The sequence below is a fragment of the Pelophylax lessonae genome (genome assembly GCF_965119305.1).
Source record: "Pelophylax lessonae genome assembly, contig: HAP1_SCAFFOLD_227, whole genome shotgun sequence".
Lineage (NCBI taxonomy): Eukaryota > Metazoa > Chordata > Amphibia > Anura > Ranidae > Pelophylax > Pelophylax lessonae.
In genome coordinates, this window is record NW_028120103.1 from 11766 (window position 1) to 37820 (window position 26055).

At 43.9% G+C, this 26055-nt stretch overlaps 1 protein-coding gene across 1 annotated transcript in view; it reads left to right on the forward strand.

The window, feature by feature from the left end:
- The first annotated feature begins 2656 nt into the window (after positions 1-2656).
- LOC309543570 (RNA-binding region-containing protein 3-like) overlaps positions 2657-26055 on the forward strand; it is a 111252-nt gene continuing 87853 nt past the window's right edge. Inside the window, exons 1-4 of the mRNA XM_082276037.1 lie at positions 2657-2822; positions 8180-8295; positions 11118-11198; positions 24129-24240. Coding sequence (XP_082132163.1) covers positions 2685-2822; positions 8180-8295; positions 11118-11198; positions 24129-24240 — 447 coding nt within the window. The 5' untranslated portion in view covers positions 2657-2684. The remainder of the gene's footprint in view (positions 2823-8179; positions 8296-11117; positions 11199-24128; positions 24241-26055) is intronic.

The following is a 26055-nucleotide window of genomic DNA, read 5'->3' on the forward strand; positions in this document are numbered from 1 at the left end:
ATAAAGGTCCTTTAAGTGGATAGGAACTAGATTTCTCACTGTGAGTTGGCTAGTTCCTATCCTTTAACAGGACCCGACCACTATGGAGAAAAAGGTCCTTTCGCAGGATAGGAACTAGCTCCCTCACTGTGAACCGTCTAGTTCCTATCCCTGTAAAGGACCATTCTTAGCTGGAGGTATAAAGGTCCTCTGAGTGGATAGGAACTAGCTCCCTCACTGTGAACCGTCTAGTTCCTATCCCTGTAAAGGACAGGGGCGTAACTACAGGGGTTGCAGGGGTTGCAATCGCTACCGGGCCCCATGCTCCAGGGGGCCCGGTAGCAAGCCAGTGGGTGAACTTCTAGGATCTCAAAGGTCACACTTGCGACCGGGCCCTGGCATATCACCACTGTGGGGAGGCCCCAAGATTGCAGGAAGGGGGCCCACTGCAGAACTTGTGAAAGGATCCTGATGCGGGACCATAATAAAAGGCCATGCAATGAGATTAAAGAGCCCCAGGATTAGTGGGAAGAGCCCCGGGCTTGAAGGGAAGGGCCCCGGCCAGGGGTCTGGGGGGCCCTTCATGGTTTCTTGCATCGGGGCCCTGAAGGTTCTAGTTACGCCTCTGGTAAAGGACCATTCTTAGCTGGAGGTATAAAGGTCCTCTGAGTGGATAGGAACTAGCTCCCTCAATGTGAACCGTCTAGTTCCTATCCCTGTAAAGGACCATTGTTAGCTGGAGGTATAAAGGTCCTCTGAGTGGATAGGAACTAGCTCCCTCACTGTGAACCGTCTAGTTCCTATCCCTGTAAAGGACCATTGTTAGCAGGAGGTATAAAGGTCCTCTGAGTGGATAGGAACTAGCTCTCTCACTGTGAACCGTCTAATTCCTATCCCTGTAAAGGACCATTGTTAGCTGAAGGTATAAAGGTCCTTTAAGTGGATAGGAACTAGAGTTCTCACTGTGAGTTGGCTAGTTCCTATCCCTGTAAAGGACCATTGTTAGCTGAAGGTATAAAGGTCCTTTATCCACTTAAGCCCCGGAAGTTTTTACCCCCTTCCTGACCAGGGGGTATTTTGCGATTCGGCACTGCGTGACTTTAACAGACAATTGCGCGGTCGTGCGACGCTGTATCTAAACGAATTTGGCATCCTTTTTTTCCCACAAACAGAGCTTTCTTTTGGTGGTATTTGATCACCTGTGCGATTTTTTGATCATGCGCTATAAACAAAAAAAGAGCGTAAATTTTGCAAAAATAACAATATTTTTCACATTTTTTTATATGAAATTCCCCCCCAAAAAAATGTAAAAATCAAATTTTTTTAACATTTTCGGCCAATTTGTTTTATGCTACCTATGTTTGGAAAAAAAAAATCGCAAAAAGCGTATTTTGATTGGCTTGCGCAAAAGTTATCGCGTTTACTAACAAAGGGAAAGATTTTTGTCATTTTTGTTGTTTTTTTTTTTAACGCGTAATGGCGGCGATCTGCGATTTTTTTTGCGGTACTGCGACATTGCGGTGGACAGATCGGACCCTTGACTGACATTTTTGACACTTTTGGGGTTACCAGTGACATTTCTACAGTAATCAGTGCTATACATATGCACTGTTACTGTAAAAATACACTGGCAGTGAAGGTGTTAACTTTTTTTGAAAGGGAGGGGCTTTATGTGTCCCTAGGGGCGTGCTTTCTACATTGATTGGCTGTGGCTTCAGATGTATGAACGGTGATCAACGGTTCTACATAGTAGAACCGTATGATCATCATTCATACACAGGGGAGAATGACAGGCAGCTTGTTTACACAAGCCGCCTGACTTTCTCCCTCTCCCCCGCCGATCGCAGAGTGACCGGCGGACATCGAGTCCGCCGGTCACACGCGCGGGGGGGTCCGTGACCACGCGGGAGCGCGCGCTCGCTCCCTAGACCCTCACAAGCAAGCGACGTAGACCTACGTCAGTTTACCTGTGAGGGGCTGACCGCCGACGTAGATAGTCGTGCGGCGGTCGGCAAGTGGTTAAGTGGATAGGAACTAGCTCTCTCACTGTGAACCGTCTAGTTCCTATCCCTGTAAAGGACCATTCTTAGCTGGAGGTATAAAGGTCCTTTGAGTGGATAGGAACTAGCTCTCTCACTGTGAACCGTCTAGTTCCTATCCCTGTAAAGGACCATTCTTAGCTGGAGGTATAAAGGTCCTTTAAGTGGATAGGAACTAGAGTTCTCACTGTGCGCTGGCTAGTTCCTATCCTTTAACAGGACCTGACCACTATGGAGAAAAAGGTCCTTTCGCAGGATAGGAACTAGCTCTCTCACTGTGAACCGTCTAGTTCCAATCCCTATACAGGACCTGGCCACTAGGGGGCCAAAAGGTCCTTTAGCTGGGTAGGAACTAGCTCTCTCAATGTGAGTTGGATAGTTCCTATCCTTATACAGGACCTGACCACTAGGGGGCTAAAAGGTCCTTTAGCTGGATAGGAAATAGCTCACTCACACTGAGCAAGCTATATCCTACCCTGAGAAAGGACAGGGTCCTTCTACTGGCTAGGAACTAGTCGCAACCGTTTCAATAGGTTTCCCTAGCAGGTGTCCACACACAGGCTCTCTTCTATACACAAAAGAGGACGGCTCAAGTATCTCGATGTTTCCTGAAGAAATCCTTTCTGTTTGGGCGGAAGTTGTGTTTGTAGCCTGAGTGATAGAGAGATGGATGCGGGGGGAAGGAGGACGCTGCTGGTTCGGCATCTCCCTGCTGAGCTGAGTCCCCAGGAGCAGAGAGAGCTGCTGGAGAAGAGCGGAGCATGCAGTGTGCGCATGTGTTGTGGGAGGACGAGGGGGAGCCTGGTAAGAGGGAGCACAGATACCGTGTATGAGCCCCTGTGTGCTCCATGTGTACAGTGATCGCTGTGTGTAATACTAGTACACTCCGGTTAGGAATAAATAATATTGAAGCTGATATGTTGGTATGATTTGTATTGGATAGTTCCATTGGTCCAGCCTGGCACAGTGTACTTACCTGAGGGATCCCTGGGGAAGCTGGAAATGCCCCTCCTCCACTGATCACCGCAGTCTTCTGGGTCCAGTGCCTGAGCAGCTGCATAGTGACCACATGGAGAGGTTCGCTGGCCACCGCTACCATTTACAGAATGTGTTTTTTTTTTTTTCATATTAACCACTTCAATACAGGGCACTTTCACCCCCTTCCTGCCCAGGCCAATTTTCAGCTTTTAGCGCTGTTGCATTTGAATGACAATTGCGCGGTCATGCAACATTGTACCTAAACCAAATTTATGTCATTTTCCCCCCACAAATAGAGCTTTCTTTTGGTGGTATTTGATTACCGCAAGGTTTTTTCTTTTTTGATACACAAATAAAAAAATACACCGAAAAGCTTGAAAAAATATGTTTTTTTTGTTTGTTATAAAATTTTGTAAATACGTTTTTTTCCTGCGCAGAGCACTGATGAGGAGGCACTGATGAGGAGGCACTAATATGCAGCACTGATAGGCGGCAATAATGGGGACTGGTGGGCGGCACTTATAGATTAGAATTATGGGCACTGGTGGGCGGCACTGATAGATGGCAATCATGGGCAGCTCTAATGGGGAGGGCACTGAAAGAGTCCCTGAGCCCTGATTGCCATCCCTTGTGGACATGGGTGGGCATCCCAATTCTCTGATTACCAGCACAGACCCCCACCTGTCAGGAGAGCCACAGATCGGGTCTCCTCTACTCGTGCCTGTCAGGTACGAACTGAGGAAAGCCGATCAACGGCACTTCCTATTTACTATGTGACTGGACACAGCTGGTCACATGGTAAAGAGCCTATGTCATTAGGCTCTTTACCGAGATCGGAGATGCGGTGTGTCAGAGTGACACAGCACCGATCGCCGCTCTGCGCACCCCCTGGGGGAGCACAAAGCACTCTATCCTGCTGGAAGTCATATGACTGCCAGTCAGGATAGTACAACCACTTTGCCACTGTCAATCTGTTATAGGGCGGGTGGCAAGTGGTTAAACAATACAAGACATTCTCTGATTGGATGAGGTGAAGGGGTGGTGATGTCCTGATCTACACCTCATCCAATCAGAGAACGCCCTGTATTTATTACCACTTGCCGACTGTGCTATTAGCTAAAAGACGGCTACAGCATGGTCCTCCCAGAACCCCCCCCAGCGGCACATATCGGGCGCGCTCTGTGGCTACAGTGTTCTTCAGACACATCTGAACACAGATCAGCATAAAGGGCTTAAAATAAGATTTAATTACCTTCCTGTCATGTGTTGACCAAACAATGCAGTAAAGAAAATAACTGGCAAGAGTATAGACCTGGACCTACTAGTCTGTGCTGGAAATAAGGTGAAATTACCAGTGATCAGAAAGGCAATGCTAAAAATGTAATATCAGATCTGTCAATGGTCTAAACTTTCTGTCTTTGTTCTTATTTCTTTTCAGAAGCATGTGGCTTTCGTAACATACCCAGATTAATTTGCTACTGCAAAGGTATTATTTCATATTTTTTTATGCTGCACGTCTTGTTCAAGGACTAACTAGTGGATGCATCATATGAAGTGTGTTAGCAATGCATACCATAGTGTACACTATTCTGGAACAAACAGGCAGAAGAGAAAATTGTGAATGAAATGAAGGATTCTGATTTTTATATTTGGTTCAAATTGCTGCAGCCATGATCATATTTTAAAGCCGGAGATTTTCAGGTAAAGGTGATCCGAGCGGCTCTATAGCTGTGACTAATGAAGCCGCAAGCGATGAGTTTTGTCACTTGAGGTTTTGGTGCCATTTCCCTAGCAAGTACTGCCAGTCAAGCAGCTGATAAAACAGATCTATTTGATGAGTTGCCTTGGAGGGCAGAAGAGTGGTCGTGTTCAATAGGCCTCCGATCTCTCTGTAATGGGTACCTGTCACTACAAAAGCTGTCACAACGGGTGGTGTTCACCCCTTGGGAAAGCAATAAAAGTTGACCCCCCCCCACCTCCACCTTCCCCATGCTAACCTGCAAATGCAACACGCACATAGGTCCCACATAGGTAATTGGTGATTGCACCACGCGTTTGAGGTATTGCCTTAAACTGCAAAGTGAGAGCAAAAATTCTAGTACCAGAGCTCATGGTTAATGCTAAAATGGTACCTGTAAGGGCTTTTAAAGCATTGAATATGTATAATTTTAGGTACAACAGTTTGTCGCCATTTCACAGATGTGCGCAATTTTGAATCTTGACATATTTGGTATTTACTTCAAGCAATACTCCCTTTTATATTTTAGCAAAAAAATATTATTGATATTATATTTGTGCTAGTGTGCACTAAAGTGTATTTTTTTCCTGTGTGTTTGACATATGGCTGCACAAATATTGTATGACATAAAAAAAATTGCAAAAGCCACCGTTTTACTCTCCAGGGCCTTTGCTTTCATAAAATATAAAACGTTTGAAGGTTAAAAGTCGTTTTATAGCACAAAAATGCTGATTTTTAACAAGCATGTAAGAAATGTCAAAATTGACCTGGATGGTAAGTGGATAAAACCCTGACAAGAGTTTCTTGCTAAAGATGAGATGTAATACATACTCTTCAACGGCTCCTTTGTCCTAGCTTTGCTCTGCAGAGGCACTACAGCCTCCATCAGAATGTAATTCTAAAGACTATTTTTTTTTAAAATTAAAATCAAGGTTTATGTGCTTGCCTGCTCTGTGCAGTGATATTGCACAAAGGGGCCCCTTACCTTTTTTGGCAGCCTAAACCTTTTTTTTTTAACCTTTTTTTTTTTTTTTCTTCAGGTGTCCCTATAGCAAGCCTTGTGCTTTTTGGACATATGTGCGGGAGCACTCCTTAGCCAAGCTGTGTGCGCACATATAGACACAACATGGCTTTGCCATGGCCCCGTTTCTTCCTCACAGAGGTTGATTGAGCACAGCAAGAGCCTACGGCTCCACTGCTGCCTGTGTGTTTTGTGAGACCAGGAAGTGAAGGGAGCTGCAGCCTGGGGAGAGAGCTGGATTGTGAGAGGACACAGATAAGTGTTCAGGGATAATGGAGAGGAACAGTTAGTGGGTGTTTCTTATCTTACCGGGAATGCATTAGGGTAAAAAAAAAAAAGCTGATAGCTTTTCTAACCACTTTAGGCATTTAACATTTCAGAATTGTGGATGCCTGTGTCCCCTTCTGTGCATTGTGGTTACATCCTCAGACACCTACAGTATCTCACAAAAGTTATTACACCCTCACATTTTTGTAAATATTTTATTCAACTCATCACTCAAGACATGACACTTTGCTACAATGTAAATTAGTGAGTGTACAGCTTGTATAACAATGTAAATATTCTGTCCTCTCAAAATAACTCAACACACAGCCATTAATGTCTAAACCGCTGGCAACAAAAGTGAGTACACCCCAAAGTGAACATATCCAAATCGGGCCCAATTAGCCATTTTCCCCTCACCAGGGTCATGTGACTCGTTAGTGTTACAAGTTCTCAGGTGTAAATGGGCAGCAGGTGTGGTAAATTTAGTGTTATCGCTCTCTCATACTGGTAACTGTAACTTCAACATGGCACCTCATGGCAAAGAACTCTGAGGATCTGAAAAAAAGAATTGTTGCTCTACATAAAGATGGCCTAGGCTATAAGACGATTACCAAGACCCTGAAACTGACCTGCAGCACTGTGGCCAAGACCATACAGCGCTTTAACAGGGCAGGTTCCACTCAGAACAGGCCTCACCAAAATAGAACAAAGAAGTTGAGTACATGTGATCTGTGTCATATCCAGAGGTTGTCTTTGGGAAATAGACGTATGAGTTCTGCCAGCATTGCTGCAGAGGTTAAAGGGGTGGTGGGTCAGCCTGTCAGTGCTCAGACCATATGCCGCACACTGCGTCAAATTGTTCTGCATGATGTTGTCCCAGAAGGAAGCCTCTTCTAAAGATGATGCACAAGAAAGCCCGCAAACATTTTGCTGAAGACAAAGAGGCTAAGGACATGGATTACTGGAATCATGTCCTGTGATCTGAGGAGTCTAAGATAAACTTATTTGGTTCAGATGCTATCAGCGTGTGTGGCGGCAACCAGGTGAGGAGTACAAAGACAAGTGTGTGTTGCCTACAGTCAGTGGGAGTATCATGGTCTGGGGCTGCATTAGTGCTGACATCACTGGGGAGCTACAGTTCATTGAGGGAATTGTGAATGCCAACATGTACTGTGGCATATTGAAGCAGAGCATGAGACCCTCCAGTTGTAGACTGGGCTGCAGGGCAGTATTCCAACATAACGGCCTCAAACACACCTCCGAGATGACCACTGCCTGCTAAAGAAGCTGAGGGTAAAGGTGATGGACTGGCCAAGCATGTCTCCAGACCTAAACCCTATTGAGCATCTGTGGGGCATCCTCAAAAGAAAGGTGGAGGGCACGGTCTCTAACATCCTCCAGCTCCGTGATATTGTCATAAAGGAGTGGAAGAGGACTCCGGTGGCAACCTGTGAAGCTCTTGTGAACTCCATGCCCAAGAGGGTTAAGGCAGTGCTGGAAAATGATGATGGCCACACAAACTGACTCCTTGGGCCCAATTTGGACATTTTCACTTAGGGGTTTACTCTCTTTTGTTGCCACCGGTTTAGACATTAATGGCTGTGTATTGAGTTATTTTGAGAGGACAGCAAATTTACACTGTTATACAAGCTGTACACTCACTACTTTACATTGCAGCAAACTGTCATTTCTTCAGTGTTGTCACATGAAAAGATATAATAAAATATTTGCAAAACTGTGAGGGGTGTACTCACTTTTTGTGAGATACTGTAAATCTCAACAGGACCAGTAGTGATGTGTGGGCAGGTGCATGGAAACTGACAGCATTGAGGGCTGAGCCAGCTAGGCAAGTGGCATTTTAGAAGGTCAGCAATGATGTCAGTACAGGTTTTCTATAGGATGTGTAGTTGGCTTAGCAAGGTAAGTTGAAGAGCATCAACCTTGAAAAAAAATTTGCAGCCATTATTATGGAAATAAAGAAAAATGCCTACTTTCCCTCTTATAGAATATCGAATTATTCAACAGGTTTTTTTTTTTTTTGGACTTCTCCTAAAGTCTCTAAAATTTTATCGCAAGCAGATAAATGTTTCATGCAGTTTAATTTTATTTTTAAAACATACAAGCACTCTGAAATGACCTCACACCATTCATTCACAGGCTGTTTCAGTACTTCACCAGCTCACAGTGTTGGGTCACACCCTTGTGGTTGAATATGCTAAGGAGAACCACGTTCACCTCCCAGACCAGCCATCTTTCTCTGAAAAAAAGAAAAGGTTTGTGTGTTTTGTTTTTTTGCTCTCTCTGTAGAGTAAAACTTGACTAAGCTATAGAAATAATGTGTGCTCATCTTTCTGGTATTTTGCTCTGGAACATACATGCACTGTAGGTGACAGCAGTACAAGGGTATTGTTTTTTCCATGACCTCCACTTACGCACATAAAAATATATTTTCTCTTTTGTTCATTGACGAACACAGCTCCATATCTTCTTTGACCCTTGGGTTATGCTGCTCTCTGTAGGACACTAGGGTCAAAGAAGATCTGGAGCTGTGTCCGTCAATGAACACCAGAGAAAAGGATTTTACGGTAAGACAAAAATCCAGTCCCCCCCACACTTATCTTTTTACTTGCCTGCCCAGTGACTTTTAACTACAGGTAAGCCTATAATAAATAAGGCTTACCTGTAGGTACAATTAATATCTCCTAAACCTGCACGGTTTAGGAGATATTTGCACTGCATGCAGCCACTGACGCGAGCGGCGCATGCGCTCTGAAGGTCTGGCGGACCTTCAGCGTTCCTTGCCGGGAAGTGCCGAAAAATGACTCCCGCGCGCATGCGCGGGAGTGACGTCATCGCGGCTCCAGCCACTCACAGCGCCGGAGCCGCTGAACCCGGAAGAGACGCCAAGGGATCATGTCAGCTCCCACAGCGGTGTCCTAGGGTCCGTGTCGGGGCTTCATTCTAAGGTAAGTATTTCATAATGAGCTAGTATGCGATGCAATACAAGAGATATTATCACAATAATAAAAAAATATACAATGGAAGTGTTGCGCTAAACCACATAAATGAGCATGTGTAAATAATGAAAATCCGAATGTAAACCGTCTCTTTCATAGACTAAACATTCAAACGGGATGATAACAAGTGAAGATACTCTTGCACTTTTAAGATCAGATGTAAAATCTCCACCAAGTGAAATCACTGCCATCACCAGTAAAGATGGACTCTTACCAAAGAGCCTTGACCCTCTATTAGGCCCCGTTTACACTTGTGCGCTTTGTCCTGTGACTTGGGACTGCAAAGTCGCATGACAATGTCATACCTCATGATTTCAAATCAGTACCATGCATATCGGTGCAACTTCAAGTCACAGTGACTTCAAAGTAGTCCCTGCACTACTTTGGACTGATCTTGATGCGATTTGAGGGCCAGAGACATAGGCATTTCTTTAAGTCCAATCAAAATCGGAGCAAAATAATTTGCCGTAAAATCACACGACTTTTAGGTTGCACAAATGTAAAAGGGAACTAAGGGAAGGTCATATCGGCTTAAGATGTTATCTCCAGCTCTTTAACACAGGTGGGAAACCGAGAAATCAGCTCAAGGCAGACCCCAGGACGATTACAAATCCTGTTACGTCTGGCTGGCTGATTGCAGACACTTTGGTACCTTTTGGCTCACTGCATAAAGTTTAGTAGAATCAAATCCTTCTCAGGTTGCTGGTTAATCATCATTAAGTCAAGGCAATGACCACAGTCTTCAGTATCTTCTCAAGTCCAGATGAAAATAAATGTGGCTTTAAAGCATACAGTTTGAAGGTCAGGAGCAGATAGACCCAAAGTGGAGTCATTGACAACACCTACATCAATAGGTGACGTTTGAACCACGCAGCTGTAGAGCAGAGCAGAACAAACGATACAACGGCAAGTGACCGATAAACGTTATGCAGCAAAAACTGCCATAGATGTGGTCTTACTGGTAAATCCCATTGCAATGGAGACTGGAGAGATAGCCTAGAGGTACATGGCTGCAAGGATGAATTGTGCGGTGTATCTTGCAAAATGTATACAGCCAGGGTCTGTGAATCCTGCAGTGCTGCTCTGTGGAAATCATTAAGCCACATGAAAGCTAATAGCTAAAAATCCATAGAGTTGTCTAGTACCTGAGGATGTGACTAAAGTTGCACAGATAAGTCCTGAAACCAGGTACATCCTGGGGACTGGCTTGATCACTCAAGGATATTCAGTTTTGTCCCATAGCTACTCTTTTGTTACCTTGGCTTTGTGCTTAGGATCATTGTCCTGTTGAAAGATGAACCTTCGCCCCTGTCGGGTCCAGAGCGCTCTGGAGCAGGTTTTCATCAAGAATGTCTCTGTTCATTGCTGCATTCATCTTTCCCTCAATCCTAAATAGTCTCCCAGTTCCTGCTGCTGAAAAACATCCCCACAGCATGATGCTCCCACCACCATGCTTCACTGTAGGGAAGGTATTGGCCAGGTGATGTGCCGTGCCTGGTTTTTGCCAGACATGACGCTTGCTATTCAGGCCAAAGCATTCAATCTTTGTTTCATCAGACCAGAGAATTTTGTTTCTCATGCATGATCTAAGAGTCCTTCAGATGCCTCTTGGCAAACCCCAGGCGGGTTGTCATGTGCCTTTTTACTGAGGAGTGGTTTCCGTCTGGCCATTCTACCATACAGGCCTGATTGGTGGAGTGCTGCAGAGATGATTGTTCTTCTGGTGGGTTCTCCTCAGAGAAATGCTGGAGCTCTGTCAGAGTGACATCTTGGTCACCTCCCTGACTAAGGCCCTTCTCCCGGTTTGCTCAGTTTGGCCGGGCAGCCAGCTTTAGGAAGAGTCCTGGTGGTTCGCAACTTCTTCCATTTTATTGATGATGGAGGCCACTATGCTCATTGGGACCTTCAGTGCTGCAGAATTTTTTTTTTTTTTTTTGTACCCTTCCCCCAGATCTGTGCCTCGATAAAATTCTGTCTTGGAGGTCACAGACAATTCTTGGACCATCCAACAGTGTATAATTTCCTATGTTACAAAAACATCTGTCTTTTTATAATAATTTCTTGTCTTCTTTCAACAGTGGAGAGAAAGCTGATGAATGTAAAGACTCAAAGCTTCCAAGCCAGGTTTCCATTGAGCGAGGAATAGCTCCAAATCATGGGTATGCGTTATGAAGTTTGACTTATATGTAACATCTACTATTTTGATTACTTTTGTAGAGCATTTGTATTGCAATGTGTATGCTTGCCTTAATTAAAATAAGGTCTCTCTCGGCAGTTGAACTGAAACTCGACCAATTTTTTTTTTTTTAAATGGTTATTTAACCTCTTCAATATAGGTCACTTTCACCCCTTCCTTTTTTTGTTATACAAGTGAAAAAAGAGCGAAATTTTGAAAGAAGAAAAAAAAAAAACACCTTCTTTTATGAGCCTTTGGGGGGGGGGGGGCATTCCATTTCAGAATAATTTCCCTCTTGGCAGATTATAACAAATAATTTAGCAGGGTTTTGGTGCACCTAGGCCTCTGCACATTATCCAGGATTACCAACAGAGCAAGCTCCGGGGAAAGAGGAAGTGAGAGCTAGAGGCGGTAGATGATGTGCTCCAAAACCTCAGTCCAATACTGAAGTATAACTGAACAGGTCCAGAACATGTGAATATATGTGCCCTCCTCATTTTTCACATCTGGGACACTCTTGTGATCGTTGATATATTCTGCGCATCCTCTGGAGGGGTATACTACACTCTGTAGAAATTTAACCTGTATCAATTTATCTTTCGAGGAGATCAATAACCTAACGCTATCCTCAAGGCAACTCTCCCTATCCAAATCAGGTAGATCCGCCTTCCATGAGTCCCATAATCTTTCTACCTTAGGACAATCCATTTTTAACAGATCTAGGTAGAAAGCAGAAAGCTGCTTGGCAAGCGACTCCTCGGCCAGTAAAAATAACCCAAATTAGTGAATATTATTTAGTCTGTGTGAAAGTAATAGTCTACAACCTATGGTGCCAGTAATTGAAAATTGATCACACCTAATCACACCTGATGTACCAATGGCCTATCTCATTTTTTGAGGTCCTGAAATGTCAGGACAGTACAATTTTCCCCAAAAATTATTCCTTTTTGGAAATTAGACATTCCAGGCTATTTAGTAAGAGGCTTGGTGAGTTTTTTGGAAGTTGTAATTTTTTTCCCCATAATTCTTTGAAAAATGAAGAAATACATATATATAATTATTTTTTTTTGCACAAAATTGTCATGTTATTTCTCACACACAGCATATGCATACTTGCAATTACACCTCAAAATACATTCTGCTACTCCTCCTGAGTATGGCGATACCATATGTGCACAGCCTGGTTACATACAGAGGCCCAACATCCAAGTAGCACCTTCAGGCGTTCTAGGAGCATAAATTACATATCTAATTCCATTACAACTTATCGCACTTTTGAAGGCTCAGGAGCACCAGGAGAATTGAAACACCCACAAAGTGACCCCATTTTGGAAAGCTAACACCCCAATGTATAATCTACGAGGCATGGGCTGCAGATAGGTACTCGGGTACTCTGATGGGCTTCAGAAAGGTACTTGGGTACTCTGATGGACTAGAGACAGGTACTCGGGTACTCTGATGGACTAGAGACAGGTACTCGGGTACTCTGATGGGCTGGAGACAGGTACACGGGTACTCTGATGGGCTGGGGACAGGTACTCGGTTACTTTGCTGGGCTGGAGACAGGTACTCGGCTGCTCCAGTGACAGGCACTCGGGTACTCTGAGGGGCTAGTAACGGGTCCTATTTATCTGTGGGCAATCAGTGTGTTTTATTGAGCACTGTAGGTGGTAACTAACTGTTGCAACAATCTCCTCCTCACCCAGGATCGGTGTTTTGGGAGGAAAGCCCAGTAACCGCTAGTTACCGCGGTTTGTATACATTTTGTGACTGGCTGTGATTGGACACTTTACCCTGATTAGGGATGGAATGTGTCAGAGTGACGCACTCCATCACCGCTCTGTGCACCCCATGAGCGGCAGATACAAGTACAGTGCATGTGGCCGGCTATGATTGGACACCGCCGGTCACATGGTAAAAAGCCATTTTTTATTGGCTCTTTACACTCATTGGGGATGGTCTGTGTCCCGAGGGACACGCCTCATTACCGATCGCCGTCATAATATGATGTCCGCCCAGGGGTACAGAGCATTCCTGCCGGCGTCATTTTACAATGCACCGGTAGAGAAGTGGTGAAAAAACAATGTCAAGGAAAACTACGGTATTTCTGCAAAGTAAATAACTTTTTATGGTGCTCAATTGCCCTCACCTGTGTGTGTGATTGGTCTTCGTCCTCTCCATCACCAATGACTTTTTCTAATCCTTATGCAGCTGACCTTAGTAAATGGATATGATAGTATATCATTTAGCTTAAGTTCACACTAATGTGGTGCTGGAAACCCATTAATTTGTGCGCGTTTCCCACACTGCATTTAGATCGCACTGTCCTTGTGATCTGCAGTGGGTGTCAGTGCAATCTTAACGACACCCCATGCTCCAGTAGCAAACAGTGGATTTGCCTTTCCCAGGCCCACTCCGAATATACGCTTCACTGCTGAACCTTTTAGTTGTGCTCATCCCTACTATGTGTCCAGTGAGTGGGGACACGAGAGGGGAGCACAGAGTGAAGGTCACAGATTGTCTATTGCCGGGGTCCTCAATAGGCGGACTCCGGGCCGCCTCCGGACCCACACGGATTAAAATCTGGACCGCCGAAGCGGTCTCCTTCCTTCTGTCTCAGCGGGGGGCAGAATGGAGAGGATCGGAGTGGCTGTGTTTAGCGCTGCATGATTACAAAAAGCCGAGTACAAGTTCTTCTGCAGCGGAGAGGATGTCCTACAAAGTCCCGCCTCCTGGGCCGGCTCTTACCTATTATAGACAGAACACTGGTGACGTCTATCATAGGAGCCGGTGTCCAGGAGGCGGGACTTTGTAGGACATCCTCTCCGCCGCAGAAGAACTTGTACTCGGCTTTTTGTAATCATGCAGCGCTAAACACAGCCACTCCGATCCTCTCAATTCTAACCCCCCCGCTGATGACAGAAGGAAGCCGACCGCTTCGGCGGTCCAGATTAATGGGGGCACGCACACTGGTCACTCTGCAATATTGGGGGCACGCACACTGGTCACTCTGCAATATTGGGGGCACGCACACTGGTCACTCTGCAATATTGAGGGCACGCACACTGGTCACTGCATTATTGGGGGCACACACACTTGTCACTGCATTATTGGGGGCACACACACTGGTCACTGCATTATTGGGGGCACACACACTGGTCACTGCATTATTGGGGGCACGCACACTGGTCACTCTGCATTAATGGGGCACACACACTGGTCACTGCATTATTGGGGGCACACACACTTTTCACTCTGCATTATTGGGGGCACACACACTGGTCACTGCATTATTGGGGGCACACACACACTGGTCACTCTGCATTATTGAGGGCAAACACACTGGTCAATCTGCATTATTGGGGGCACACACACTGGTCACTCTGCATTAATGGGGGCACGCACATGGTCGCTCTGCATTAATGGGGACACGCTCTGCATTAATAGGGGCACACACATGGTCGCTCTGCATTTATGGGGGCACGCACATGGTCTCTCTGCATTAATGGGGACACGCTCTGCATTAATAGGGGCACACACATGGTCGCTCTGCATTAATGGGGGCACGCACATGGTCGCTCTGCATTAATGGGGACACGCTCTGCATTAATGGGGGCACGCACATGGTCGCTCTGCATTAATGGGGGCACGCACATGGTCGCTCTGCATTAATGGGGGCACGCACATGGTCACTCTGCATTAATGGGGGCACGCACAATGCTCGCTCTGCATTGGATGGGGGCAAGTTTTGGGGAATGCCTTTTTTTGTTGTTGGCGTTCTGTATTTGGAATTTGACGGTCACTTTTCCGGACCTCGGACTGAATGGAAAATTTGTAAGTGGACCTTTCAAGTTTACATTTGAGTACCCCTGGTCTATTGTTTCACAGTTTGAGCACTTTTGGAATATCTACCTCACCAAATAGTTATTATTAATTACCAGGACTGTCTTCACTTTGCACTTATATATATATATATATATATATATATATATATATATATATCATTGTAGACTATAAGGATGCTTTTTCACTTGGCACTTTATGCATATTCATTTGGCATTTAATGTATATGAATGTATCTATTTATTTATGCTTTTTTGCACATCAAGAAATTGCACAAGTTTTTGAGCTGATATTTTGAGGATTTACACACATTAATTGCACATAGGATTGGCACATATAATAATTTGAACATACAATTTTAGTAATCCAATATTTATATATTTATTTTAAGTAGGCACCGAGCACTTTATATCGTTTAAATAAGGGAGCAGCGCTGATACACATATCATATATCTGAAACAAAAGGATCACCTTGTTTTATCAACAGCAGCCCACATTTATAATTTATCATGCACGTTGATTTTGATACATTTTTTCATATTGTGGAAACACAATATATATTCCTAAGCGCGGGTTCATTTATATTTCTATACCTAGACGATCTGCTTCTGTGTGCAGAGTCTTCATCGGCTCTAGAAGTTGATTTGGAAATTTACTGTGTGAACTCTACAAGGGTTCGGATAGACACTGAATTTTCAGAAATCGGCTCTGACTCAGTCTACCAAACTGGACTACTTGGGTCTGACGCTGGATTCAGCCTCGGCCCGGGTGTTTCTTCCGCAGGCAAAACTCTCTGCTCTTGTTGTCCAACCGTCGGTCGTTGCTCAGGACATGCATACAAGTGCTGGGTCTGATGGTCTCCACCTTCGAAGCGGTTCCGTTTGCTCAGTTCCATACCAGACCCCTGCAAAGAGAGATTCTTGCCAAATGGAACAAGGACCGCAGTTGCTGGAGAATCTGATCCTGCTGATCCGGGGTACGCAATGGTCTCTGATATGGTGGCTCCGCTCTCCGGCACTTCGCCTGGGGAAGTTCTTTCTTCCCCTGTATTGGACAGTGATTTCCACGGATGTCAGTCTGTCCGGATGGGGAGGTGTCTTTGGAGTATACTCCACTCAGGGTGTTTGGACTCGAGAGGAGTTCAGTCTACTGCTCAATATCCTGGAGATTCGGGCGATCAGGCTTTGTCTATCCCAGTGGATGGATCGTCTGCAGGGATGCCCGGTGAGGATACAATCGGACAATGCTATGGCTGTTGCATATGTCCATCATCAAAGGGGCACAAGAAGTGCCTTGGTGGCCCGGGAAGTAGCCAGTATCCTCAGGTGGGCAGAACGATGTGTTCCGGCCCTCTCTGCTGTGCACATTCCAAGGGTAGAGAATTGTCAAGCGGACTATCTCAGTCAGCAGACGTTGGATCAGGGAGAATGGTCTCTCCATCCGGAGGTGTTTCATTAACTGTGTATCCGGTGGGGGACTCCCGATGTGGACCTGTTGGCCTCCTGTCTCAACAGGAAGATGCAGAGGTTCGTGTCAAGGTCTCGGGATCCTCTCGCCGATGCCGCAGACGCCCTGGTGGCCCCCTGGGCTCAGTATCATCTGATTTTACGCTTTTTCTCCAATACAACTTCTGTCGAGATTGCTACGCAGAATTGAGGTGGAAGGGATTCCAGTCATTCTTGTGGAGTCAGACTGGCCTCACCAGTCTTGGTACGCAGGCCTGGTAAGGCTGGTAGCAGACATTCCTTGGAAACTTCCACTCAGGGAAGATCTTCTGTCTCAGGGACCAATCTTCCATCCTGCTTTACAGTTGCTGGCTTTAACGGCCTGGCTATTGAAAGCCAGGTGCTGAAGGACAGAGGGCTGTCTGAGTCGGTGATACCTACACTGTTGAAAGCTAGGAGATCTACTTCTAGGAAGGTTTATCATCGAGTTTGGAAGGCGTACATTACTTGGTGTGAGTCTCAGGGGGAGGGGGGGGGGTTTCTCCCTGTTCCTTTTTCTGTGTCTCGCCTGTTGGAGTTTCTGCAACTTGATGTAGATTAACGTTTGGCTCTCGGCACCATCAAGGGCCAAATTTCCACCTTGGCCATATTTCTCCAAAGGCCGTTGGCGGGGAAGTCCTTGGTTCACACTTATGTGCGGGGGGTTCGCAATCTGGCTCCTCAGGTGTGATCCCTGGTACCTTCCTGGTAACTCAATTTGGTACTGTCGGTACTTCAAAAACCTCCTTTTGAAAATATTTTAACTTCCTCTGCTCAATCTGTTGCAGAAGGTGGCCTTTTTGGTCGCTATTTCTTCTGCGCGTGGGGTGTCTGAGTTGGCTGCGTTGTCCTGGTGGTTCACAGGGACAAGTGGTGTTACGACCCTGTCAGTCGTTCTTTCCTAAAGTTGTCTCCCTAACGGGGGCAAAGACCACAATAAGAACTGACAGGTCTTCTAATCCATCTTCACTCTATCCAAAACTTAAAGTTTTGCCTTTTTAGTTTCTCTTTAACCAGTTTACGACTGCCTACCGCAGATGTACTGCGCTCGCTCTCGGGAGTCAAGGGGGCGAGCACGCGCCGCCGATGCGTGTGTTGGGCGGCTCCGATTGCTGCCTGACACCTGCGATCGTTCCCCGCTGAGAGAGGGCGGTCAGCTGTTGTAAACACAGCCGACCGTCGTCCTCCCTGGGATGATCAGAGAGCTCATGTGATCCTGCTATATAGGATCACATATCTCTATGGTCATCCCGGAAGCCACGCCCCCCCCCCCCACAGTTAGAATGACTCCCCTTGGCTCACATTTAACCATTTGATTACCCACAGGGTTAACCCCTTCCCTGCCAATGGCATTATTACAGTAACAGTGCATATTTTTAGCACTGATTACTGTAGTAATGTCACTGGTACCCACAAAAGTGTCAAAAATGTCAGTTAGTGGTCCGATCTGTCCGCTGCAATGTCGCAGTCCTGCAAAAAATCGCAGATCGCCGCCATTACTAGTTAAAAAAAAATAAATAAAAATGACATAAATCTTTTCCGTAGTTAGTAGACGCGATAACCTTTGCGCAAACCATCAAAAATACGCTTATTGCGCTTTTCTTTTTTTTTTTTTTTTTTTACCAAAAATATGTAGCAGAAAACAAATTGGCCTAACATGTTAAATTTTGATTTTTAAATTTTTCTTTTTTCTTGGGAATGTTCTATAGCAGAATGTGAAAAATATTGTTTTATTTATTTTTCAAAATTTCAAAATTTTTTTTTTTTTTTTTTGTTTATACCGCAAAAAATAAAAATCGCACAGGTGATCAAATATCAGCAAAAGAAATCTCTATTTGTGGGGAAAAAAGGGACGTACATTTTGTTTGGGTACAGTCGCACGACCGCGCAATTGTCCGTTAAAGTAACGCAGTGCCGAATCACAAAATAGGGCCTGGTCAGGAAGAGGGTAAATCTTCCGGGGCTGAAGTGGTTAAGAGGATATTTTCCCTGCATTGAAGTACTATGCTTTCAGTTGCTCTTTGAGTAGAGAAGGGGAGGTGCTGATGTCACTTGAGAGTTCAATCTCCAGTGCACTATGCTGCCATAGTGCCAAAAGTGCTGCCATATTATTGTGGTTCCATAATAACAGTCCATATAAACGAAAGAAAAAACACAATGTAAGGAAAGCACTGTACCCTGGTACAATCATGACATAAATCTCTGGATGAATAAAACATTTCAATTTATTAGAAATGATCCAAAGCATACAGTGGCAGGGAACATCCCATGATATAACGTTGTAGACCCAGTTAAAAATACCTGAAGATGTAACTGCATGAGTGACAGATATGCTCCAGAGAGAACAGTGGGGCTGGTTCAGCTGGGGTCCTGGGGAGGCAAGGCGTGCTGCAGGAGTCCAGATGTGATCCTGATCTGGCTGGGAAACTCAAAAGGAGCATGATGGAGATGCTCCAGTCAGCGAAGGAGCTGACCGGGGGCGTCTGGCTGAGGTGAAACAGCCGAGACGCCTGGGAATAAAAGCCCTCTCGCAGTGAAATCCGGACTGGTCGCCTGGATATAACGTCACAAGCTGGCGGAAGTAGAAGATGGTTAGCCGTAAGGCATGGGCAACGCTGTATCGATTGGGAAGCTCAAGCGGCTCTGTTGCAAAGGAAACATGGGATTAAAACCCAGTAGCCAAGACTACATGTTTCGGGACGTGGCCCCTTCTTCAGGTCTTAATGCCACAGGGTGGTGTCAGCTCCTGTTCAGTTTTCGAGCCAAATGATGGTCACATCTGGAGTCCAGAGATTTATGTCATGACTGTACCAGGGTACAGCACTTTCCTTACATGTGTTTTGTTTTTTCTTTGATCTCATTGGTTTATGAGTTTTGGACAGCAGCGACCCCCCCCCTCCCCCCCACAGCAGGCTCTTTTAATTTCCCCAGTAGTGATTCGAGCGCTTTGACATTTGTGCATTTAAAAGAAAGAGCTTTGTCATCAGCAGATCATGGCTGTAATCTGAAACAGAAAAAAAAAATTGGAAAATAATGAGCAAATTCATGGTGAGAAAGGAAAAAGTACAATGAATCTAAGGAATTTTTTTAATTTTTTCTTTATCCCCATATGAATTCTTGGAGTATATTTTTTTTACTTTTTTCTTTGGAAAGAATTGGGTATTTCTCTATGAGAAGAAAAATCTTTGTCAAAATGTATTATAGAAGGTTATTGAAAATCAATTACACATCTTATATATTGTGTAAAGGCACAGGAAAATTCCAAAAGATATATTTTTATATCTGATTTAATAAGTAAACTATAAAAAACATTATATGATCTTTATAAACTAAATTAATAAACATTAATAAAAAATGAAGAAAGTTAATGTGTAAATCCCCAGAATGCACTTTTCTTATTGGCTTTCGTTTGGTCTGGTAAATATACCTTTTGCAAGCATTTTGTTATATCTGTTTGATAACTGCAAAAAATAAAACAAAAAAAGGTTAATCTTGTCAGAAATTCTGAGCTGTCCTGTCGTCTGTACACTTGCTGTGTTATCTTAAAGAGCCATGTTAGTTCTTATCTTGTAAACAAAGCGTTCTGTATAGGTCACAGAAAAAAAGGAAGGTTATTTTGTCAGCAATAACATAGCGGGCTCTTTAATTCGGTGAACATAGACATTTATTTTGAAAAAATAGGGGATGTGATAATAACATCCGTGCAAAAAAGATGTCAGTGGGTACAATCAGTGTTGGGACAAGAAACAAGACATACATAACATGTGACAAACAGTGACAAAAATCGGCCGGCAAAATAATGTTGCATCAAGAATCTAAATAATCATATAATCAATCAAATGTTAGTTGCAATAATGGTGATTCTTGAAGAGGCTCCTTGGGGGGCTGTGGGGTCGCCAATGGGGCTGATGGCCGTACTGCACAATTGTATGGAGTGTTGGATCCAGTGAAGTCACTCTTTTTTGTGTGCTATTAGTCTTAGCTATGACTTTATGGGGAGAGGGCTGGGGGTATCTCAGTCAGAGAGGTAGCTTTGGGGGAGACAGTATATGTTTAATGTTGCTGCCATGTGGTAAAGCATCAATCGTTAGCATATAGGGTTCTTTGACGGGGACTAGGCAAAGATCTGACAATTGTCTTGATCACTGACGGTAAAATTACCGTTTCTTCACCCCTATCTTGTGACAGAGTGTCGCTCTACGTTTTAACCTTGTAGCTAGTATTGTTGTGGGGGGTATAAGGTGATAAAGGGGACTTGTGCAGAGCAAAACCGATCGGGTATGTGCCTCCGATTCCCGCTGACCGCATGTAATGAATGGCGGTTCAGTGCGGTAAGTGGTATCTCACTTACTCTGACGGCCCTTCGGCCGTTTCTTCACCCCTGTTTAAGGAGCACACAGTACCTCATAGATGATCCGTAGAGCGATTACTTGTGTCCTGCCGCTGCCGGTCTCCGTGCGTGCTGCCCTCGGCTTCTGCTCTCCCGAGCGATCCGTCGCCTGTTAGGAGTGGTGAGGGGATGTGCCGCCGGGCTGTGACGTCGACGCATTTCGCTTCCTGTTGCGTAGCTTCGTCTGGACGTGGTTGAGTCGGTCAGCTGATCCCTTATATGTAGATCTTCTCAGCTGTACTGACTTGGGATTGATTGTGACAAGGGAGTTTCTGTGTGTGCATTCTTCACACAGGTGGGGGTTGCTGCAAGGGCATTGTTGGAGAAAAGGATTTGGAATAAGTTCACGGGATTTTGATTGCCCGATTTTGATTGGACATGTATTGGGTCTAGAAAACATCAATATTATTTTCAAGATGTATAAATCTGAAAATTCGTGGGTTGGAGTGTGGGTTCATTACAGTCATAAAGCCTTTTATATCTATTAAGTATATACATAAATACAAGGTTACCCTTTGGTATAAGGCAATAGATGTATCAGATATACGTTTACTTTTTCTGAAAAATGGGTATTTATCTTATTTAATTTAATAAAGATGGAGTCCCATTTAGAGATCTTGTCCAAAATTTGTGTTTATACAAATTTTGGACAAGATCTCTAAATGGGACTCCATCTTTATTAAATTAAATAAGATAAATACCCATTTTTCAGAAAAAGTAAACGTATATCTGATACATCTATTGCCTTATACCAAAGGGTAACCTTGTATTTATGTATATACTTAATAGATATAGAAGGCTTTATGACTGTAATGAACCCACACTCCAACCCACGAATTTTCAGATTTATACATCTTGAAAATAATATCGATGTTTTCTAGACCCAATACATGTCCAATCAAAATCCCGTGAACTTATTCCAAATCCTTTCCTCCAACAATGCCCTTGCAGCAACCCCCACCTGTGTGAAGAATTCACACACAGAAACTCCCTTGTCACAATCAATCCCAAGTCAGTACAGCTGAGAAGATCTACATATAAGGGATCAGCTGACTGACTCAACCACGTCCAGATGAAGCTACGCAACAGGAAGCGAAACGCGTCAACGTCACAGCTCGGCGGCACATCCCCTCACCACTCCTAACAGGCGACGGATCCCTCAGGAAAGCAGAAGCCGAAGGCAGCACGCACGGAGACCGGCAGCGGCAGGACACGAGTAATCGCTCTACGGATCATCTATGAGGTACTGTGTGCTCCTTAAACAGGGGTGAAGAAACGGCCGAAGGGCCGTCAGAGCAAGTGAGATACCACTTACCGCACTGAACCGCCATTCATTACATGCGGTCAGCGGGAATCGGAGGCACACTCTGTCACAAAATAGGGGTGAAGAAACGGTAATTTTACCGTCAGTGATCAAGACAATTGTCAGATCTCTGCCTAGTCCCCGTCAAAGAACCCTATATGCCAACGATTGATGCTTTACCACATGGCAGCAACATTAAACACATACTGTCTCCCCCAAAGCTACCTCTCTGACTGAGATACCCCCAGCCCTCTCCCCATAAAGTCATAGCTAAGACTAATAGCACACAAAAAAGAGTGACCTCACTGGATCCAACACTCCATACAATTGTGCAGTACGGCCATCAGCCCCATTGGCGACCCACAGCCCCCCAAGGAGCCTCTTCAAGAATCACCATTATTGCAACTAACATTTGATTGATTATATGATAATTTAGATTATTGATGCAACATTATTTTGCCGGCCGATTTTTGTCACTGTTTGTCACATGTTATGTATGTCTTGTTTCTTGTCCCAACACTGATTGTACCCACCGACATCTTTTTTGCACGGATGTTATCACATCCCCTATTTTTTCAAAATAAATGTCTATGTTCACCGAATTAAAGAGCCCGCTATGTTATTGCTGACAAAATAACCTTCCTTTTTTTCTGTGACCTATACAGAACGCTTTTATATGCTGTTTTGGGTTAAGCCAGCCAAACACACACAGACAACACGGGCACGTACATAGACCACGCTAACAATACTCAAAACAAACTACCTTGTATAGTTCTTATCTTGGACTACAGAATCATTTAACTGTTGTGTTGAGATCTGGGAGCGGGAGTGATTTGAGCAGTTTAGCAAAGGCACTCGGTAGGGCTGACCTCACTTACATCACAAAAAAGCCGTGTGTTGTCAGTCCACAAAAGGACTTTAGAGAGGAGCGCATTTCTGGCAAATCTACAGGTACTTTACTGTACTTGCAGAGTCTTTAAAGGGTAAGTTCACTTTTGTTTTTTTTGTTTTTTCAAAAAATTAAAAGGTGAACTAACTAAATATGCAGGCCAATACCCCATACACCATTGCACATAGCTGGCAAGATGCCCTGTAACGTCAGTTTAGTAGTCTGTACACTTCAATACACAATCTCCGAGTGAGTTCCCATCATAATCCTCATAATGGCAAACACTCTTTGGTCTTTACATTCATGTGACCATCCTGACCAAGGAGAAGCACATCTGAGGTTTCTTCTTCTGGTATGATGTCCCAGAAGAAAGAAACATTTCTAATTGGTCAACATAGCTATGTGGTTGTGCTGAATAATGAGTGTTTGCCATTGCAAGCATTCTCATGGGCACTCACTCCAGGCCTGTGTATTGCAGTATACACACATGCTACACTGGCAGCATGGCACATCAGCCACTAGGTGCAGCGGTGTCTAGATAGGTAGCTAAGATATTATTTTTTATATTTTTGAATGGAGCCCTGCTTGTACTGTCTGCTCATTACTGGACAGGTATAATGAACATCCTGTCAAGAGCTGAATTATGGCTGAATGAATAATTTGTAAACTTGGGATGGTAATTTATGGTTAATAAATGAAGAAATGGTTGACAGTAGACTAAATTCCATAGTAAACACTCGGGGCATACCTGACTCCTGTAACAATATTATTTGCTATCACATTATTTTTTACATCTTCACATTAATACGGTCAGAATGGAAGTGTGAAAATGGCAAACTAGTGGTTCAAAAAAAAAAAAAAAATCATTGTATTTTACATGCTTTTATTATAATATTTTAGGATGTGTACTGTATTACAAGCTTATTTAGTTCTGCATGTGCCGATAAAATGCCTTAATGAAAACCTTTTTTTTTTTTTTTTTTTTTTTTTTTTTTTTGTAACAGGCTAGTTTTCCCAATAAAATCCAGCCTAAAGTACCTATATCCACCTCCTACAAGCACAGTTTTGGCAAACATTGCAAATGCCCTAGCAAGTGTCCCAAAGTTCTATGTTCAGGTAAAACCTGTTTTAATACATGTATTTAAATTTAAAAAGTAATTTAAGTTTATAGTTAATGTGACACTACCACTATAAATACAGACAAGGACACAAGAACAAGAGGGTAGGGGCTATGTGTTTTCATTGAACATATTGAATGTAAAGGCAGAGATTATGCATTAGGCAAAAGCCATTCAAACTTTCTTGTCAGGGGTTACGTTGGCTCTGGTGTGGGGGAAAAAAATGCATGCTGCTGGGTTTTCTTTTCTTAAAGGCTAAGATAACTTTATTAAAAAAAAAAAAATATATATATATATAATATATATGTGTGTGTGTAAGTGTAGGAATTACAACAGTTTGTATATGTGCCTCCCACTTTTTAAAGGACCAAAAGTAATGGTACAGATTAACAATCATACATCAAACTTTCACTTTTTAATACTTGGTCGCAAATCCTTTGCAGTCAATTACAGCCTGAAGTCTGGAACGCATAGACATCACCAGACACTGGTTTTCATCCCTGGTGATGCTCTGCCAGGCCTCTACTGCAACTGTCTTCAGTTCCTGCTTGTTCTTGGGGCATTTTCCCTTCAGTTTTGTCTTCAGCAAGTGAAATGCATGCTCAATTGGATTCAGATCAGGTGACTGACTTGGCCATTGCATAACATGCCACTTCTTTCCCTTAAAAGACACTTTGGTTGCTTTCGTATTATGCTTTGGGTCATTGTCCATCTGCACTGTGAAGTGCCGTCCAATGAGTTCTGAAGCATTTGACTGAATATGAGCAGATGATATTGCCCGAAACACTTCAGAATTCATCCTGCTGCTTTTGTCAACAGTCACATCATCAATAAATACAAGAGAACCAGTTCCATTTGTAACCATACATGCCCACGGCATGACACTACCACCACCATGCTTCACTGATGAGGTGGTATGCTTTGGATAGCAGTTCCTTGCCTTCTCCATACTCTTCTCTTTCCATCATTCTGGTACAAGTTGATCTTGGTCTCATCTGTCCATAGGATGTTCCGGAACTGTGAAGGCTTTTTTAAATGTTTGGCAAACTCTAATCTAGCCTTCCTGTTTGAAGCTCACCAATGGTTTACATCTTGTGGTGAACCCTCTGTATTCACTCTGGTGAAGTCTTCTCTTGATTGTTGACTTTGACACACATACACCTACCTCCTGGAAAGTGTTCTTGATCTAGCCAACTGTTGTGAAGGGTGTTTTCTTCACCAGGGAAGAATTCTTCGGTCATCCACCACAGTTGTTTTCCGTGGCCTTCCGGGTCTTTTGGTGTTGCTGAGCTCACCGGTGCGTTCTTTCTTTTTAAGGATGTTCCAAATAGTTGATTTGGCCACACCTAATGTTTTTAATATCTCTGATTGGTTTGTTTTGTTTTTTCAGCCTAATGATGGCTTGCTTCACTGATAGTGACAGCTCATTTGATCTCCCATTCAGCGTTGACGGCAACAGATTCCAAATGCAAATAGCACACTTGAAATGCACTCTGGACCTTTTTTATCTGCTCCTTGTAAATGGGATAATGAGGGAATAACACACACCTGGCCATGGAACAGCTGAGCAGCCAATTGTCCCATTACTTTTGGTCCCTTAAAAAGTAGGAGGCACATATACAAACTGTTGTAATTCCTACAAATTAAAGCTGAGAGTCTGCAGTTAAAGCACATCTTGTTTTGTTTTTATTTCAAATCCATTGTGGTGGTGTATAGAGCCAAAAAGATTAGAATGGTGTCGATGTCCCAATATTTATGGACCTGACTGTAGGTCTGGTTTACACTGATGCAGATCATAGTCCATGCATTTTTG